Source organism: Muscardinus avellanarius (assembly GCF_963383645.1).
Source record: "Muscardinus avellanarius genome assembly, chromosome: 10".
NCBI classification, from domain to species: Eukaryota; Metazoa; Chordata; class Mammalia; order Rodentia; family Gliridae; genus Muscardinus; species Muscardinus avellanarius.
The window spans coordinates 100,424,054-100,441,211 of record NC_137796.1 but is presented as its reverse complement, the minus strand read 5'-3'; the positions used below and the strand labels follow the sequence as shown (position 1 = coordinate 100,441,211).

At 52.1% G+C, this 17,158-nt stretch overlaps 1 protein-coding gene across 2 annotated transcripts in view; it reads right to left on the bottom strand.

Annotated features, from left to right (window-relative positions):
- Positions 1 to 17,158, bottom strand: part of MYH11 (myosin heavy chain 11) — a gene marked incomplete at both ends in the record, with an annotated part of 82,571 nt that overhangs the window by 20,677 nt on the left and 44,736 nt on the right. For both annotated transcript variants that reach the window (XM_080702417.1, XM_080702418.1), the window contains 13 exons: positions 689 to 826; positions 2,010 to 2,216; positions 2,300 to 2,431; positions 4,173 to 4,281; positions 5,913 to 6,073; positions 6,206 to 6,275; positions 6,383 to 6,504; positions 8,369 to 8,562; positions 9,224 to 9,338; positions 11,319 to 11,492; positions 12,935 to 13,108; positions 14,108 to 14,260; positions 16,070 to 16,188. In XM_080702417.1, the coding sequence (XP_080558543.1) occupies positions 689 to 826; positions 2,010 to 2,216; positions 2,300 to 2,431; positions 4,173 to 4,281; positions 5,913 to 6,073; positions 6,206 to 6,275; positions 6,383 to 6,504; positions 8,369 to 8,562; positions 9,224 to 9,338; positions 11,319 to 11,492; positions 12,935 to 13,108; positions 14,108 to 14,260; positions 16,070 to 16,188 (1,868 nt within the window). The remainder of the gene's footprint in view (positions 1 to 688; positions 827 to 2,009; positions 2,217 to 2,299; positions 2,432 to 4,172; positions 4,282 to 5,912; positions 6,074 to 6,205; positions 6,276 to 6,382; positions 6,505 to 8,368; positions 8,563 to 9,223; positions 9,339 to 11,318; positions 11,493 to 12,934; positions 13,109 to 14,107; positions 14,261 to 16,069; positions 16,189 to 17,158) is intronic.

Below are 17,158 nucleotides of genomic sequence, written 5' to 3'. Positions count from 1 at the left end.
GCCAGTCCGTCCTGCTCACTTGTGTCCAGCCCAAGGGGCCCGCTCTCCATTCCTACCAGGGGCCAGCGCGTCCCTGGCTCAGGGCCTTTGCACGTCGCCCACCTAGCTGGCATGCCGCTCCATTACCATCTCTAACTGCTCCTCATCCTACAGGTCTCTCTCCACTCGAGTGTCACCTCCCCGAGGGAGCCTTCCTTGAATGCCTGGTCTCCATCCCCTAATGCTCCGCTCTTAGAAGAGGGAGTTTTCAGAGATGAACAGTAGTTTGCTATCTCAGTGGAGTGTTACGAGGTCCTCCTGCACGCATAGCCCTTCACCTGGCACAGGGCTGGACTCACAGGAGGGCCGGCTGCCATCTACTTGAAGGAACTGAAGGAGCCCGCCTACCCAGACAGCTGGTCAGTGGCTACAGTGAGAACTCACCCCAGTTTCCCAGCCCTCTCCTGCCTTTTTAGCACAGAAAGTGCCACGTCCCAGAAGCCCCGTGGTCCTTTCTACCGCAGGAGCTGGGGATTGAACCCAGAGGCATTCTCCCTCTGAGCTACGCCCCAGACCTACTTTATCTTTTATTTTGAAACCGAGTCTTGCCGAGTTGACAAGGGCGTCACTAAGTTGCCATGGCCAGCCTCTAACCTGCCATCCTCCCATCTCAGCCTCCCAAGCCCCACACCCGGCTCACCCCACTCACTTTCGACAGCTTGTTGTTCTGGTCGTCCATGACCAGGATGTCATCCTCCAGCTTCTTGATCTTGGCCTCAGCCGTGACCTTCTCGAGCTGGAGCTTCTGTCTGGCGGCCTCCTCCTCCTCCAGCTGTTCCTCCAGGTCCTTTGTGGGGCAGGGAAAGGGAGCACAGGCTGGCTGAGGGCACGGCCACTCCTGGGCAGGTCGGGAACTAGGGGATCCGAGGCCAGGATCGGTGAGCCCCAGCGTTTTGCAGCCTCCTTCTAACAAGAGCTACTTGCTCCTGGCAAGCTACTTCCTTTGCAGAGCCTCAGTCTCTCGTAGGCAAAATGGGGATAGTGGGTGTCACTGTGGTTCTAAAATGCATCCACAAATTCTTTGACCCCTGTCCCTTTAAGAGGTGGAGCCTAATTCCCTCACTTTGAATGTGGGCTGGGCCTAGTGGCATTCTCCTAATGAATAAACTCAAAAGGAAGCAATCAGTGCAGTTTCATTGCTGAAGCTATGAAAGCCATCGCGACTTCCCCCTTCTCTCTCTCTGGGATCACTGCTTCTGAGGGAAGCTGGCTGCCATGTTGTGAGGAAGCTGAGCAGCCCTGGCGCGAGGCCCACATGCTGAGGAACTGGAGCCTTCTCCACAGCCGTGTGCATGAACCATGGGAAGGTGAGCCCTCCACCCTAGTTGAATCTTCAAATGTCTGCAAAGCTGGCTGACATCTTGATTGGAAGCTCTTAAGAGACTTGTGCCAGAACCATCTAGCTAAGTCACTCCCAAATTCATGACAGGGTAAGATAAGAATTTATTGTCGGGCGTGGTGGCGCACGCTTGTAATCCCCATGCTTGGGAGGCAGAGACAGGAGGATCGTGCAGGTTCGAAGCCAGCCTTGCTGGCTTAAGAGACCCTGTTTCCAAGTAAAAATATAAAAATGGGTCTGGGAGTGTAGCCCAGAGGTAGAAGGGTTTCCAGGAACCCCAGTACCACCAAAAAAAAAAAAAAGAAAAGAAAAATAGATAAGCATTTATTAATTCAAGCTTCTATGTTTGGGCTATTTTGTTATGCAGTGATAGCTGACAGATACAATTACCCTTCAACACAGGTTTGCTATCAGGAGAAAGGATATTGGCACACAGAGGGCAGGGCAGTAGGACAGAATGGGCTCTTGAGACCTGGGTTCAAATCCCAGCTCCAGCTCTGTAAAGCCTGGGGCAGAGGGCTATCCCTCTCCAAGTTTTAGACCCGTCTGTATAGCAGGGATGTGTATTATCAAGTGCCTGCACTGAGGGCTCCAGGGACACACCCCCGCGGGCAGCCCTACAGCGCCTCACCAGCATCTGCTGGGCCATCTTCTTCCTCTCGGCCTGCAGCTGCTGGCCCCGGTCTTCCTCCTCCTCCAGACGGGCCTCCATCTCATGCAGGATCTCCTCCAGCTCCTGCTTCTTGGCTGCCAGGCGGACCCGCATCTCCTCGGCCTCCGCGTACAGCTCCGTCTCCGCCTGCAGCTGCTCCTGCAGCTGGTTCTTCTCCTCGGCCAGCTGCGCGGGGGTGGGGAGGCGGTGGTGAGCGGCCCTCGGCTGAGCGCCAGCCAGCCAGCCCGCCCCCGCCGCACCGGCCACACCTGCGTGTGCTTCTGCTCCAGCTCCTTGAGCTCACTCTCCGCCTTCTGCTGCCGCTCCTTGCTCTTCTGCAGCTCGTCCTCCTTGGCTTGCATCTCCTCCTCCTGCCGCGTCACCTGCAGCAGCGGCTTCACCTGCACACGTGGACAGCTGCGGTTTGTTTTTATGGCCAAACAAATACGTTCTCAATATACAACGGATAGCGCGGTTCTATGCTATGGACAGTTTTGCTCCCAACGCCCATCTAGGGGACACTGGCAAGGTCTAGGGACATCGCTGGTTGTCACAACTGGGGTGGGAGCTGCCGCTGGCTTCCAGCAGGTATGGGCCAGGGATGCTGCTAAGTGTCGGACAGCTCCCGTAACACGCGACGACTGTGCCCAAGACGTCCCCAGGGGCAAGGTGGGGGAGCCGTGGAGGGTGGTGCTGGGGGGGCACCCAGGGCCTGCACATGCTCCAGGAGCACGCCACCCCTGAGCTGCACCAGCAGCCTGGAGAACTCTTCTGAGAGCCACAGAAGAAGTGCAAAACCTAAAGAGAAAGTCTTCCATCCCTGCCTTAGTCCCAGCTCAAGAGAGAGGCATTGCTGGAAATGGGTGCGCCCTTCCAGAGAAGAGGAGGAAATCCTCGCCTCCCACCGCCTCTCACATTGGTGCTAGCATGTCCTGCTGGGCTTTCTGCTTATGTTTGAAAAAGAGACCCGAGGCCGGGCGTGGTGGCGCACGCTTGTAATCCCTGCACTTGGGAGGCGGAGACAGGAGGATCGCGCAGGTTCGAAGCCAGCTTCAGCTACTTAGCGAGGCTCTCAGCAACTTAGTGAGACCCTGTTTCCAAATAAAATAGAAAATAGGTCTGGGAGTGTAGCCCAGAGGTAGAAAGCCTCTGGGTTCCATCCCCAGCACCACACAAAAAAGTAAATAAATAAAGAAAGAATAAAAAATAGGGCAGGGGGTGTAGCTTAGAAGTCGAATACCCCTGAGTTCCATCTTCAGACCCACACACAAAAAAAACAGACTTGAGATTGTCTTCTGGCTTTTGTTTGTTGTTTGTTTTGATGTAAGTGTGTTTTATTGGGAATTGAACCCAGGGATTCAAAATCAAATCACAAGCTATTTCATACCACTTATTATTCATTATTTTTACAACTTTATTTTTAGATAACCGTGTGTGTGTGTGTGTGTGTGTGTGTGTGTGTGTGTGTGTGTAACTAGAGACTGAACCCAGGGGCATTCTACTTCAAGCAACACCTTTTTATTTTTTTATTTGAGACAAGGTCTCCCCTTAGTAGTTGAGGCTGGCCTCGAACCTGCGATCCTTCTTCTGAGCTTTCCAACTACTGGGATTACAGGTGTGCACCACCACCCCAGGCGCACATCACATTCCTGAGACCAGGTCGCTATGGAAATGGCGATCAGAAGACCCGAGGGAAGTGGGCGTGTCTACCAAAGGGCTATGAGAGGGGAAGGGGTGCTCACGAAGGCCACGCTACCAAAGGCGGAGGCCATCATGGGCCTGGAGAACCCTTGGGTGGCAAGCTCTGAGTGCAAGTCCTCAGTTCCAGTCCACTTTCTTTTATTTTTATGGTTCTAGGGATTGAACCCAGGGGCATTCTACCTCCAAGCTACACCCCCAGCCTGATTTTTTATTTTTTATTTTGAAACAGGGTCTCACTAATTTGCGGAGGGCCTCACAAGTAGCTGAGGCTGGCCTTGAACCCTCGTTCCTCCTGCCTCAGCCTCCCAAGTCCTGGGATTACAAGCATGTGCACCTCGCTTGGCATCAGGTCCACTTTGGAACACCTCCAGTCCCCTCTCAAGAGCGTGGGAGGCTGGGGATGGGAGGCCGTGCAACCTCTGGGACCGGGCCCAAACCCACCTTGGTGAACAGCCTCCACCACTGCCAGTTACGCAGCTTGAGGTAGGCCGCGCAGTTCCTCTGGATCACCTTCATGGCCGTCAGCTGTTGCTGCCTCTTGGTGAAGGCCCTGGGACAGGGAGGAGTGGGGAGCCCTGAGGAGCCCTGGCTGACCTCAAACACACCTCCCCCTGCTGTCCCCAGCATCTCAAACCTGCACAGGTCGCCCCCACTGTCTCTAGCACAGAGCCCTGAGCAGCCGTATATCACCTGGGCACAGATCCCTCAAATAACCTAAAAGCAAAAGCCTTCCCCAGGCTCACGAGGTGCCCTGGGCTCAGCGCTGGGATCCCACCAACACCCACAGACACAACTCAGTGTTCTAAACACGCTTACAGGGATCCCATGTTTCCTGGTTGGTGCCACCAGAGTTTCTGACAACCCTACTCTTTGTTTTTGTGGAACTGGGGAATTGAACCCAGAGGCATTCCACCTCCAAGCTACACCCACCAGCTGTATTTAATTATTTTATTTTGAAACCATGTCTCGCTAGATTGCTGAGAGTCTGGCTAAATTGTTGAGGCTGGTCTTGAACCTGTGATCCTCCTGCCTCAGCCTCCCAAGGTACTGGGATTGCAGGTGAACACCACCACACCCGGCTCAAACCTATTCTTTCTGTGGTTGGATTTTTTAAAATCTCCAGCCTGGACACCAAATCAGCACTCTTCCTTTTAAGGGCTCTTGGGTGTAAAAAACTGTAGAACAGGGAACAGGTAATGGCCACCATCTTGGCTGCCATGAACGCTTTAAGAATAAAATTGCCCTGGTTATTTTGGAGGTGGGGAGGAGGGCAACAGAGAATTTAGAACTGTCTCTGTCTCCAGTTCAGCCTGTCTCGGAAGCAAGGCCCAGACAGGCCTTCCCCATCTTGGGTCCCCTTGACATGGAGTCAGCTGGACTCAGCCGGGCTCGGTCCGGGAGGTGTGATCTGCACCCAATGGTACCTCACCCTGTAGACACAGGGTCCCGCCACAGCCCCTGCAGTTCTCCTTGGGTGTGGCTTTTGACCCCTCACCTGGTCCCTGGGCTTTGCAAAACAGAGGACTTCCAACACACTGCCTTAGGAATCTCCCTCTGACATGGGGGTACAGATCTGGTCAAATACTCTTTTCACTCACATCTGAGCTTACATCTTTGGAAATGACAACCAGCCACTGTTTGAAGCCCATTTCAGGCATCACCTCCTTTACATCTTATGCACAACTCCATAATATAGAAATAATTGAGCCAGGCGTGGTGGCGCACGCTTGTAATCCCAGTACTTGGGAGGCTGCGACAGGAGGATCACGGGTTTGCGGCCAGCCTCAGCTACTTAGTGAGGCCCTTCGCAAATTAGTGAGACCCTGTTTCCAAATAAAGAATAAAAATAGGACTGGGAGTGTAGCTTGGAGGCAGAATTCCCCTGGGTTCCATCCCTAGCACTACAAGATAATAAATAAGTAAATAAATAAATAAATAAATAAGCAAACAAACAAATAAATTGATGGGAATGATTGCGCTCATGGCTCAGAGAGGTAACGTAATTTGCACAAGGTTCATCAGCAAATAAGTGGGGGCCTGAGAATCCAGGCCCACAGCCCCAGAGCCTGTGGGCTTTACTCCTCTTCCTGCACTCCATGTCTTTAAAGTGGAGGTGTTCCCCACCCCTGACTAAAGCTGCTGCCCCACCAAGGCTAGGTCTTGGGACAATGGCTGCTTTACTTCCTGGCCAGGTAGCCACGGCACATGGCCTGGAATGCCATGATGACGTCGGTGATCTTCAAGTCTCTCTCCTCTTCCAGGTGGGCCAGGACCCCCGTGCGGAAGAAGATTTTGCTCTGCCCAATCCTGTACAAGTTGGGGTCCAGTTCCAGGGCTTTGATCTGCAGGGGGAAGAAGGAGAAGGGCCGCCATTTTCAACTGGGCAGTTATGAAGAGTACTGGAGGAGGGTCCCACCGAAGCGTGCAACCCAACGAAGTCAGGCCTCCTGGGCCGAGGCTGGGGCCGGGCTCACCATGAGGATGCAGGCCTGCTTCCCGTCCATGAAGCCTTTGGGAATGGCGTTCGCGGCCAGGATCTCGTAGCTGGAATCACGACGCAAAAGTCACTGAGTGCATCCTCGTGGCACGCCCCTTGGCGCAGCCCTGTCCCCGCCGCCCCGCCGGCGCCAGCACCAGCCCTGCGGGCTCACCGTTGGCGGAACTCTTGGAAGACGATCCTGTTGGGGAAACCCTGGCGGCAGATGCGGATGCCTTCCAGAACCCCGTTGCACCGCAGCTGCTCCAGCACCAGGAATGCGTCCAGCTTGCCCGACTGCAAAGGCAGAGGGAGCCAGTGACTACTGGGCTGCAGTCAAGGAGCAGCAAGCCCCAAACCTCAGGGCCAGGTGCAGGGATTCATGGAGACACACGGTGCACCCTCTCTGGGTTTCTGTCTCTCCTTTCTTTGGCAACTATTTGTCCCATAATCTCCTTTGTACTTGGTGGTACTAGAGGCCCCTGGCTAGGACTGGGGCTCCTTCCTTACCACTCACCTCCAGCGTACAGCGCCTCCCTCCCACACAGCTAGCTACCCACTTTCCTACCACCACCGTCTATACTGGCCACTTGTCACCATCTCCCACCTACACGACCACAGGAGCCTCCGCCTGGTCTTCTCTCTCCAATCCTGCCCCCTCCCTCCGTCTAAAATGTAAATCTGACCGTGACCTGCTTCTTCTTAACCTCCCAATGGCTTTCTGCAGACAAACTAGTCCCTCCCAACCCCAAGTCCCATTTCTCCCTGATCCCTACCTCACACCGTCACATGTCGGCAATACAAAATGACCTGCACGATGCTTTTTTTCTAAACCCTTCATCTCTTCATCATCTCTCTCCTCTTTTTTGGTGTGTGTGTGTGTGTGTGTGTGTGTGTGTGTGTGTGTGTGTAGTACTAGAGTTTGAGCCTCTGAGCTATACCCCCACCCCTATTTTATTTTTTACTTTGAAACAGGGGCTCACTAAGTTGCTAAGGTTCTTGCTAAGTTATTAAGGATCAAACCTCTGATCCTTCTGTCTTGTCCTCCTAAGTACTGAGATTACAGGTGTGCACCATCATTACAGGTGTGTACCATGCACCATCACACTTGGCTTTTTTTTTTTTTTTTTTTTTGCAGTGCTGGGGATTTGGGGATTGAACCCAACGTTAATCTACCTCTGAGCTACACCGCCAGCCCTATTTTTTACTTTTTATTTGAAAACAGGGTCATACTAAATTATAGAGAGCCTCACTAAATAGCTGAGGTGGGCCACAAACCTGCGATTCTCCTGTCTCAGCCTCCCAAGTCCTGGGATGAAAAGCGTGCACCACCACGCCCAGTGATGCCTGGCTTCTTCTGTATTTTTGCTTATCCCGAGTCCTCAGCCCAGGATGCCCCTCACCTCATACACATACGTCACCAAGTTTATTCTCTGCTGTGGGAGCCTGCTGTGTACTGTAGGGTGGTTAGCAGGCTCCCTGGTCTCTACCCACTACACACCATAGCGGATCCCTCCCAGACACTGTCTCCCAAGCACCTGCCACAAATAGCACTCAATAAGTAGTGCCGGGCGTGATGGCGCACGCTTGTAATCCCCGTGCTTGGGAGGCGGAGACAGGAGGATCGCGCAGGTTCGAAGCCAGCCGCGCGCGCTGGCTTAGGAGACCCTGTTTCCAAATAAAAATGTAAAAATAGGTCTGGGACTGTAGCTCGGAGGTAGAAGGGCTTCCGAGAACCCCAGTACCACTTAAAAAAACAAAAACAAAAACAAAAAAAAACATAAAAAAATAAGTAGTTACTAGAATAGCAAAAGAACCTGTGACTTAAAACTCTGCCCAACAACTCTGTATTGGAACAGTCTCTGGAGACATACACTCTCTCTTATTCTCTTTTTGCCACCGGGAATGAGGACTAGGCCCTCAGTTCAGTCAACCTTCCACCCATGGCCTTCAGGGTTGGTGGGGGCCGGGGCAAGCTCTGGCTTCTCCTCCTGGCCTTCCACCCTGGTTTGTCTCAACACCTCCCAGGTCCCCTCCCTGAAGCCCTCTGATATCCTCCCGCAGGACGTCCTGGCCACTCCAGGCTCTGACATCCTCCCGCAGGACATCTTGGCCACTCCGGGCACCCCAGGCCAGGGCCCCGAGGGGAGGCGGGCCGCACCCTTTTCTCATGGTTGGGGATGATACAGCGCACGAAGTTGGGCGTGGTGTTGCGCAGGGTGGTCATCAGCTTGCCCAGCTGCTCCTTGTACAGCTGCCCCACTGTGCGGAACATGCCCTTCTTGGTCTTGGAGGCGCTGGGCAGCGAGCTCTCTGTCATCTTGGCCATCTGGTCCAGCCCCACGATGCGGTCCACTGCGGGGCACATCACAGGCAGCGTCAGCCTTCAGCCCCTTTCCTCCCGGGGGTCTCCCAGCCCTGCGGCAGGCCCGGGGACCAGGCCTGAGGGGACAGGTGACGGGGGTCTCCTGGGTGGAGAATATTTCCTGGGAGACCCCAGGTCCCCTCTGTGGGCGCCATCCCCAGCTTGAGTCTGGACAAGATGTTCCTGATGTGCGTTCAAGTTTGAGCAGCACTGGTCTAATTGAACCTCTAAGAATGACCCAAGAAAGGCAGGGACTAATATTATCTTTCCAGCTTACTAAAGAGGACACAGAAGCCTAACAAAGTTAAGCAACTTGTCTAAGGTCGCCCAGCTAGTACGTGGCAGGGACGAGACTGGCTGGAATCCTGCCTTCAGTTGGGGATGAAACAGCCACCTGCCTGGTACACCATTTCCTCTAACTCCTGCCCAAGCTCTGACCTCGGGCCTTTCTGGGATCCGGTTATGGGGCCAAGGGGACCCAGGGACCACCATTCAGGACAAGGTTCCCTGTGTCAACACATGCTACTAGCCCGGTCCAACAGATGTTCGGCTCCGCCCCCGGCCATGGGACTCAAGGGCTGCTGGAAGAGGAGGAGGACTGGGGTGTCGGCCTCCAGCTCTGAGCAGCCTGCACATCGGGGAGGCCCTCACCGTCCTTCCACAGGTCAGCCACAAACTTGTCCGAGGAGGCGTTGAGGAGGGAGGTCACGTTGTCATTTAGCGGGTCCATGTTCTTGGTCAGCCAGGCGCTGGCATTATAGTCCACCTGTCAAGGGCCACCCACCAGTCAGACACTAACAGTGGGCCCAGGTGCTCCCAATTCCCCCGCAGGTCCCCTGAGGCCAGAGAGGAAGTGACATTTGTGGCTGCCATGATGATGGGTCTCCATGGGCGCCAAGGAAGAGACTGGAGGAGCCATGCTTTTGGGGACCAGTGGCAGCATCGCTGGGGTGTCCCCACCCACCTAGCACGCTTTCTGGCTGCTCTCCTCCAGAGCCCAGCACAACACCCCGGAGGTAAGAAAGGGCTAAGGAAGGGTTCAATGGCTACAAACCCGTCCCTGACACACCCAACACCCCTCATCCAGAGGGGGGGTCCCACACCCATCCTGGTGTGCAAACATAGGGGCCTCTTTCCTGCTCTGTGATGAAAAAGATTTTTTTTTTTTTTTTTTTTTTTTTTGCGGGTCTGGAGGTAGAACCCAGGGGCATTCAACCTCTGAGCCACACCCCCAGTTCTACTTTTTATTCTTTATTTTGAACATGATTTTTTTTTAACTTGGAGATTTTGATATATGGATCAGAAAAAGTACATTTAAGACTTCTGAACTTCCCGACTTGGACACACACTCACAGGGCCCCACACCTATGTGTTTTTTTGTTTGTTTGTTTGTTTGTTTGTTTTGGATTGAACCCAGGGGCATTCTGCCTCCAAACTTCACCCTCAGTCCTTTTTTTTTTTTTTTTTTTTTTATTTTGAAACAAGGTGTTGCTAAATTGTTGAGGCTGCCCTTGAACTTGTGATCCTCCGGTCTCAGTCTCCAAGTACTGGGATTACAGGCACGCACCACTGCACCTGGCGCCAAGGCTTCAATTTTGTTACCGTGACTGTGAAATGAACTGATGAGGCCACTATGGTGGGCTATTATGGGATGGTCACTGTACTGTGATGGCCAGGCCTGATCTGAGAGGGGACTGGAAAACGCAGGTATGAAGTCAGGAAAAGAAAAGTGCTACTCTAGAGGCTTAAAGGAACATTTACTCCCTTGAATACAAGGTAGGGGTTGGAAAATATTTTATGCTGAAGAGCCTAGAAAAGTAAACACTTCAGCGTGGTGAGCCATCTAATCTGTCACACTCCTCAGCTCTGCCCCTGTGGCATGAAAACAGCCATAGAGGTCATAAAAATGAATGGACATGGCCTGTGTCCCAATAAAACTTTATCTATAAAACCAGGCTGTGGGCCAGATACGGCCCTTGGGCTATAGTTTACCAACCCCTGGTAAAGGGCATTTCATGTTCCCATGATGCAGTGGGAGGGCTGGGGGGGGGGTGATAAGATAGTTCTGCAAACCAAGCTAAGCAATGATTTTTCTTTTTTTTTGGGGGGGAGGGTCTGGGGAGGGAACCCAGGGGCATTTGACCTCCGAGCTATACCCCCTGCCCTATTTTTTATTCCTTATTTTGAAACAGGGTCTCACTAAGTTGCAGAGGTCCTCATTAAGTAGCAGAGGCTGTCCACGAACCACGATCCTCCTGCCTCAGCCTCTCAAATGCTGGGATTGCAAGCGTGCACCACCACGTCCGGCAAGTTATGACTTTCCTACCTTACCCAGGACCCTCAGGAGCCATAAGGCAAGGTGCTGTACACTGACAGCCAGGCCATGATGACGACAGTGATAATGATGTCAACAATGAAGACGAGGACCATCATTGGTTGCCCCAGGTAGAGCAGGCTGGCAATGCCAGGGGGACTTCTGTTAAGCCCAGGAGTAGACTTATTGGTCACCTCATTCCAGTGGCCCTTGTGGCTGGGTTTATCCATAGATTGAAAGACTATCCAAGAAAGGACAGCCCGGCCACTCTTACAGATGCATAGAGGAATCACAGAGGACTGGGGTATCATACATCACTGGGGTGATGTATGACATGCCTTTGGGGTTTCTAGCCAGCCCAAGGGTCCTGCCACCCTGCTCTTCCTCCACTGGCTCCCCCAGGGCAGAGGAAGCTGGGGCTGTGGCAGGTACCTTGCCGGCGTAGTGGATGATGGAGAACTCGGTCCTGTCCTTAAGCTGCTTGGGCTTCTGGAACTTGGGGTGGTTGCCCTGCTCTGAGCACAGCTTCTCCACAAAAGACTTGTCCGTGGCTTTGGGGAACCAGCACTCCTCGTCCAGCAGGGCCAGGACACCGGGAGGGTTGTTCTGTGGAAGACAAATCGGGCCAGCGTCATGGAGGGGCAGGAGGTCGCCGCAGCTTCAGGCTTACCGTGAAGAGCTAAGTGCCCACGCACAACACACAGGCATCCCCAGGCTGGCACACAGCTGCCTACATCCAGGCAGGATATATGTCCCCATGGCCCCATCGCCAAATCTATCCTGGAATCACCCTGTGGCCAATGGGAGTCCTGGGCAGGAAAGGCACCAGCAACAGAGCGTGCTCGCTGCTTCCCCCTCGTGGCCAGTGTGCAACATCACAATGACTACACAAGTCTCAAACCAAAAAAAAAAAAAGTTGTTTTGCTTATTTAAGAATTCATCCAGGGCCAGGCGTGGTGGCGCACGCTTGTAATCCCCGCGCTTGGGAGGCAGAGACAGGAGGATCGCGCAGGTTCAAAGCCAGCCGCGCGCGCTGGCTTAGGAGACCCTTTTTCCAAATATAAAAATGTAAAAATAGGTCTGGGAGTGTAGCCCGGAGGTAGAAGGGCTTCCAGGAACCCCAGAAAAAAAAAAAAAGAAAAAGAAAAAAAAGAAAGAAAAAGAAAAAGAAAAAAAAGAATTCATTCAGGATTCCTTTAGTAAAGCACTTCCTTATGGTCAAGTCAGTCTAATAAGGTGTGAGGAGCACCCCCAAATCTGCACAGGCCATTCACTGACTGGAATGGCCTTTACTCTTTGGACTCTATCCTTTTCCTGACTCCTCTGTCCCAAGTAGGTCTTCTCAAACATTCTGCCTCTGAGCTACACCCTCAGCCCTATTTTATTTTTTATTTTGAAATGGGGTTTCGGTAAGTTGCTGAGGGCCTTGCTAAGTTGCCGAGGCTGGCCTCAAACCTGCAATCATCCTGTCTCAGCCTCCCAAGTACTGGGATTACGGGCGTGTGCCAACACGCCTGGCTCATTCAACCAATATTTATTGCCCGTGTACTTTGCTTGTAGGAGTTTGGGACAAAACAAAAACTCCCACCTTTGGGAATGAATGCAGGGGAGGGGAGAAAGAAAAGGAAGGAAAGAAAAGGAAGGAAAAAGAGGGGAGGGAGGGAAAAAGAAAATAACACCAGGCCCGGTGGCTCATGCTTGCAATCCTAATACTTGGGAAGCCGAGACAGGAGGATCACAAGTTTGCGGCCAGCCTCAATCTGCAACTTAGTGAGAGCCTGCTTCAAAATAAAGAATAAAAAATAGGGCTGGGGGTGTAGCTTGGAGTTGTAGAATACCTTTGGGTTCAATCCCCATAACTGCAAAATAAATAAATAAATAAATATATAAATAAATAAAGTGCCTTGATGAAAAATGTTGGTCGGCGGAAAGTGATTTAACTCACACTCAGTTTACAGCCTTTCGGGATGTGGGGAGCCGCGCACACGGAGGGCGCGGGGTCCGCGCACGTGCGCGTGCACTGCGCGTGCCCGCGGGGGGCCGCTCACCGGACGCTCGATGAGCTCGATGCAGGGCTGCAGGTCGAGGCCGAAGTCAATGAAGTTCCACTCGATGCCCTCGCGCTGGTACTCCTCCTGCTCCAGGATGAACATGGTGTGGTTGAACAGCTGCTGCAGCTTCTCGTTGGTGTAGTTGATGCACAGCTGCTCGAAGGAGTTCACCTGGGTGCGACACGGGGGAGGCACGGTTGGGGGGCTGGGAGCCCCTCTGCCTGGACACCCTTGGAGAGAAGCACCCAAAGGCTGCCTAGAGGTCACCAGAGCTAGTGAGGGGGCCCGCTCCCTGCCACGCCTCGCTGTAGACACTTTTTCTTCTGTGCAGGGATCTATGGATGGACTGACCACAAGAGGCATGTTCTTCTAATTTAACCAGTAGAGAAACTGGCTCAGAGACAGACCGATTCTACAGTCCACACCCTTTGTCTATTTATCAGTCTCAAGACCTCCTTCTCTGAGAGTTTTCCTCCAAAGCATGGGAGCAGGAGCCAGGAACCAGGCTTATATGACACAAAACACAATACTGTAAGGCCTTGAAGATGATGCCTGGCATGGAGGTGACCCTGTGGTTCAGCTCAGGAATGCGTGGAGAAGAGATGTGTTCTTTTCCCCTGCAGTTGCTGAGAGTGTCTGGAGCTGTCCACCTTGAGGGGAGAGCCCACTTAAGAATGCAGTTAAAGCCGGGCGTGGTGGCGCACGCTTGTAATCCCAGCATTCGGGAGGCTGAGACAAGAGGATCCAGTTTCATGAACAGCCTCAGCTACTAGTGAGGCCCTCTGCAACTCAGTGAGACCCTGTTTCAAAATAAAGAATAAAAAATAGGGCTGGGGGTGCAGCTCACAGGTAGAATGCCCCTGGGTTCCATCTCTAGTACTGGGATAAAAGAAAATGAATGGAGCTAATATGGAGGACGGCAGAGGGAGAGACGGCAGATCATGTCCTGCCCATTGCATCCGGCTGCGCCTCTGGCCATCTCTGTCACACAAACCAATGTATTCCCTATGGGTTTCTAGTTCTCGTACGTCTCAAAGTTTCTGAATTTAATCAGGCAGCTTCCTTTCCAAGGGCCAACCACCTGCCTTTCTCTAAACTAATGATTTTTCCAAGGGGGAAACTCATCCTGGAGGACCAAGGCCGGGCTGCCATGATCCCACCAAGCTGCACCTCAAAGATCTCAAATCCAGCAATATCCAGGATGCCCAGGAAGGAAGCCCCTTGCCGGTGGGTCTTGTCCAGGGCTTTGTTCACACGGCTGAGTATCCAGCGGAAAAGGCGCTCGTAGGTGGCTTTGGCCAAGGCCTCTATGGCGAAGTCAGCCTGCAGGGCAGCAAGGAGGCATGGTTATTCCCAATGAGCTGTGTTTTAACATGAGCCGGGTGGGAGGACTGGACTTTTATTCTCCCCCTACCTTTAATCAGTCTTTTGAAAAATAAACAGACCAACAGACAAAAATAAGAAAATCATACAAGCAGCAAGAAAGTAGCAGGGAGCATGGAGAGGTGTAAGGAATGACTGTGTGGATGGAAATCGGGACCGTGGGACCTGTTCCATCCTGGGGTCATTTACAATAGTCAGCCCTGTCTCTGGAAAAGGCACATGGTCATACCCACAGATAAGTCTCTAAGGTCAGACCTTGTACAGATGAGGTGCAAAGGATGAGATGGATGGGTGGGTGGGTGGATGGATGGGTGGGTGGGTGGGTGAGCATATGGATGGGTGGGTGGATGGGTGGGTGAATGGATGTTGGATGATGGGTCAAGGAATATTGGATAGATATATGGACAGCTGGATGGACAGATAGATGAGTGAATGTGTGAATAAGTAAATGGTGTTGGATAGATGGATGTTGGAGGCATGGGTACGTGGATAGATGGATGGATGGATGTGTGGATGAATGAATGGGTAGATGGATGGATAGATGTCGTTTGGTGGGATGGATGGAAAGGATGCGTGTCTGCGTGGATGAGTGTGTGTGGATGGATGGGTGAGTGTGTGAACAGATGGATGGGTAGGTGGCTTGATGGATGCTGGCTGGATGGGTGGATGGATGAATGGATGTGTGTGTAGGCAGATGAATGGGATAGATGGATAGATGGATGGATAGATGTTTGTATGTGTGGATGAGTGGGGGATAGACATTAGAGGGATGGGTGAGTGGATAGATGGATGAGTGTGTGGCTGGGTAGATGGATGGATAAATGGATGAGTGTGGGGATGGATGAAGGATGAATGTGTAGATGGATGGGTAGGTAGATTGATGGATGTATGTTGGTTATATTGGTGCATGGATGATTGCATGGATGGATGGATGGATGGATGGATGGACAGACACATGGATATTGGCTGGATGGATGGGTAGGTGAATACATGGATTGATAAGTGTATGAATGAATGAGTGAACAGATGGACAGATGATGGGTGGATAAGTGGATGGGTGAGTATATGAAAAGGTGGATAGCAGGTGGATGGACAGATGTTGTTTGGATGTACATATGTATGTCTGGATACATATATGCATGGATGGATAAATGTATAGGTGGATGAATGATTTGATGGATTGATAGATGTTGGATGGGTTAGTAGATAGACAAACGAGTGTGTGGCTGGGTGAATGGATGGATGCATGAATGGATAGACAGATGTTGGTTGGATGGATAGATGGATGGATGGGCAGATGGATAGATGGATGGATGGATGGATGGATGGGTGGATGGATGGATGGATGGATGGATAGATGGATGGTGGGCAGATGGATAGATGGATGGATGGGTAGATGGATAGATGGATGGTGGGCAGATGGATAGATGGATGGATGGGCAGATGGATAGATGGATGGATGGGCAGATGGATAGATGGATGGATGGATGGATGGATGGATGGATGGATGGGTAGATGGATGGATGGATGGATGGATGGATGGATGGGTGGATGGATAGATAGATGTTGGTTGGATGGATGAATGGGTAAGTGTGTAGACAAATGAGTGGATGTGCACACAGATGTTGGTTGGATACTTGGGTAGGCTGATGCACAGATAAATATGTGTGTGAACAGATGGGGGGATGGATGTATAAATATTGGATAAATGGAACATCCCCCTGGGACACGTGGTAAGAGGATCATTACCTGTTCTTTTGTCTGAGCTTTCTGTACCACGTCCCGTCCCACTTTTATACGAGGGGTTAGAATGGCTCTGGTGAAATCTGTCACGTTAATGCCCACGAGGTGGCAAACTTTCTGAGCAGCTGGATGAGAAAAAGAGAAAAAGAAATGTCTTGAACAGATCACGAAAGAAAAGGCCCCGTGAGGCCTGGCACCCCCATGGACATCTATGATCCCTGCACACAGGCTGCTCCTGGAAAAGTGGAGCCTGGGGCAGAGAACACGGCTCAACCAAGTCCCTCAAAACCACAGCCACCCGTGTCTTCCTCAAGTGCTTTGCTAAGAGAAAAGTGATGGGGCTGCAGGTGCCCCAGTGAGGAACAGGGTCGGGCAGGTCTAGCCCAACTCCTTGCCCCCTTCTACTTCCAAGTCAGGTGACTTCAGACAAGATATTTAACCTCCTAAAGGCGGGCTTTCCTTGGCTTTATGAAGGGACAGCAATTGGGCACTTTGCTGGGCTGTGGGCAGGACGAGATGAGGTAAAGTGCCTGACATACAGGGACTCTTTAATAGATATTTGCTCTGTTGTTCTAAGATATGCAGGACAGCTTTGCAACAGCAAAATGTGGGGAACTGGACCAATACAACCTGGTGATTTCATGAAATGGGAGACCAAATAGCGGTTTTAGGAACCATCTTGCCATATGTGGAAAATGTAATATACAAGGGGGTCTAATGGGGGCGCACCCTGGGGGAGCTGGGAAGAGGCACACAATATACACCCTGGGCGCCACTGTCTCCTGGAAACCAGGTTTCCTCACAGCTCAGCACCAGCAAGCGTGGGGGTAGCCATGATCTCAGACCAATGTTCTGCTTAGTTGCAGGTGGGGCTCTCAGATTTAGGGGGAAAAACCCAACAGAATTTCAAGTTAAATGTTATTTCAAATAAGGATTTTTTGTGTGTGTGTGGTACTGGGGGTGGAACCCAGAGGCTTTCTACCTCCAGGCTATACTTCCAGACCTATTTTCTATTTTATTTGGAAACAGGGTCTCGCTAAGTTGCTGAGAACCTCACTACGTATAGCTGAGGCTGGCTTAGAACCTGCGCGATCC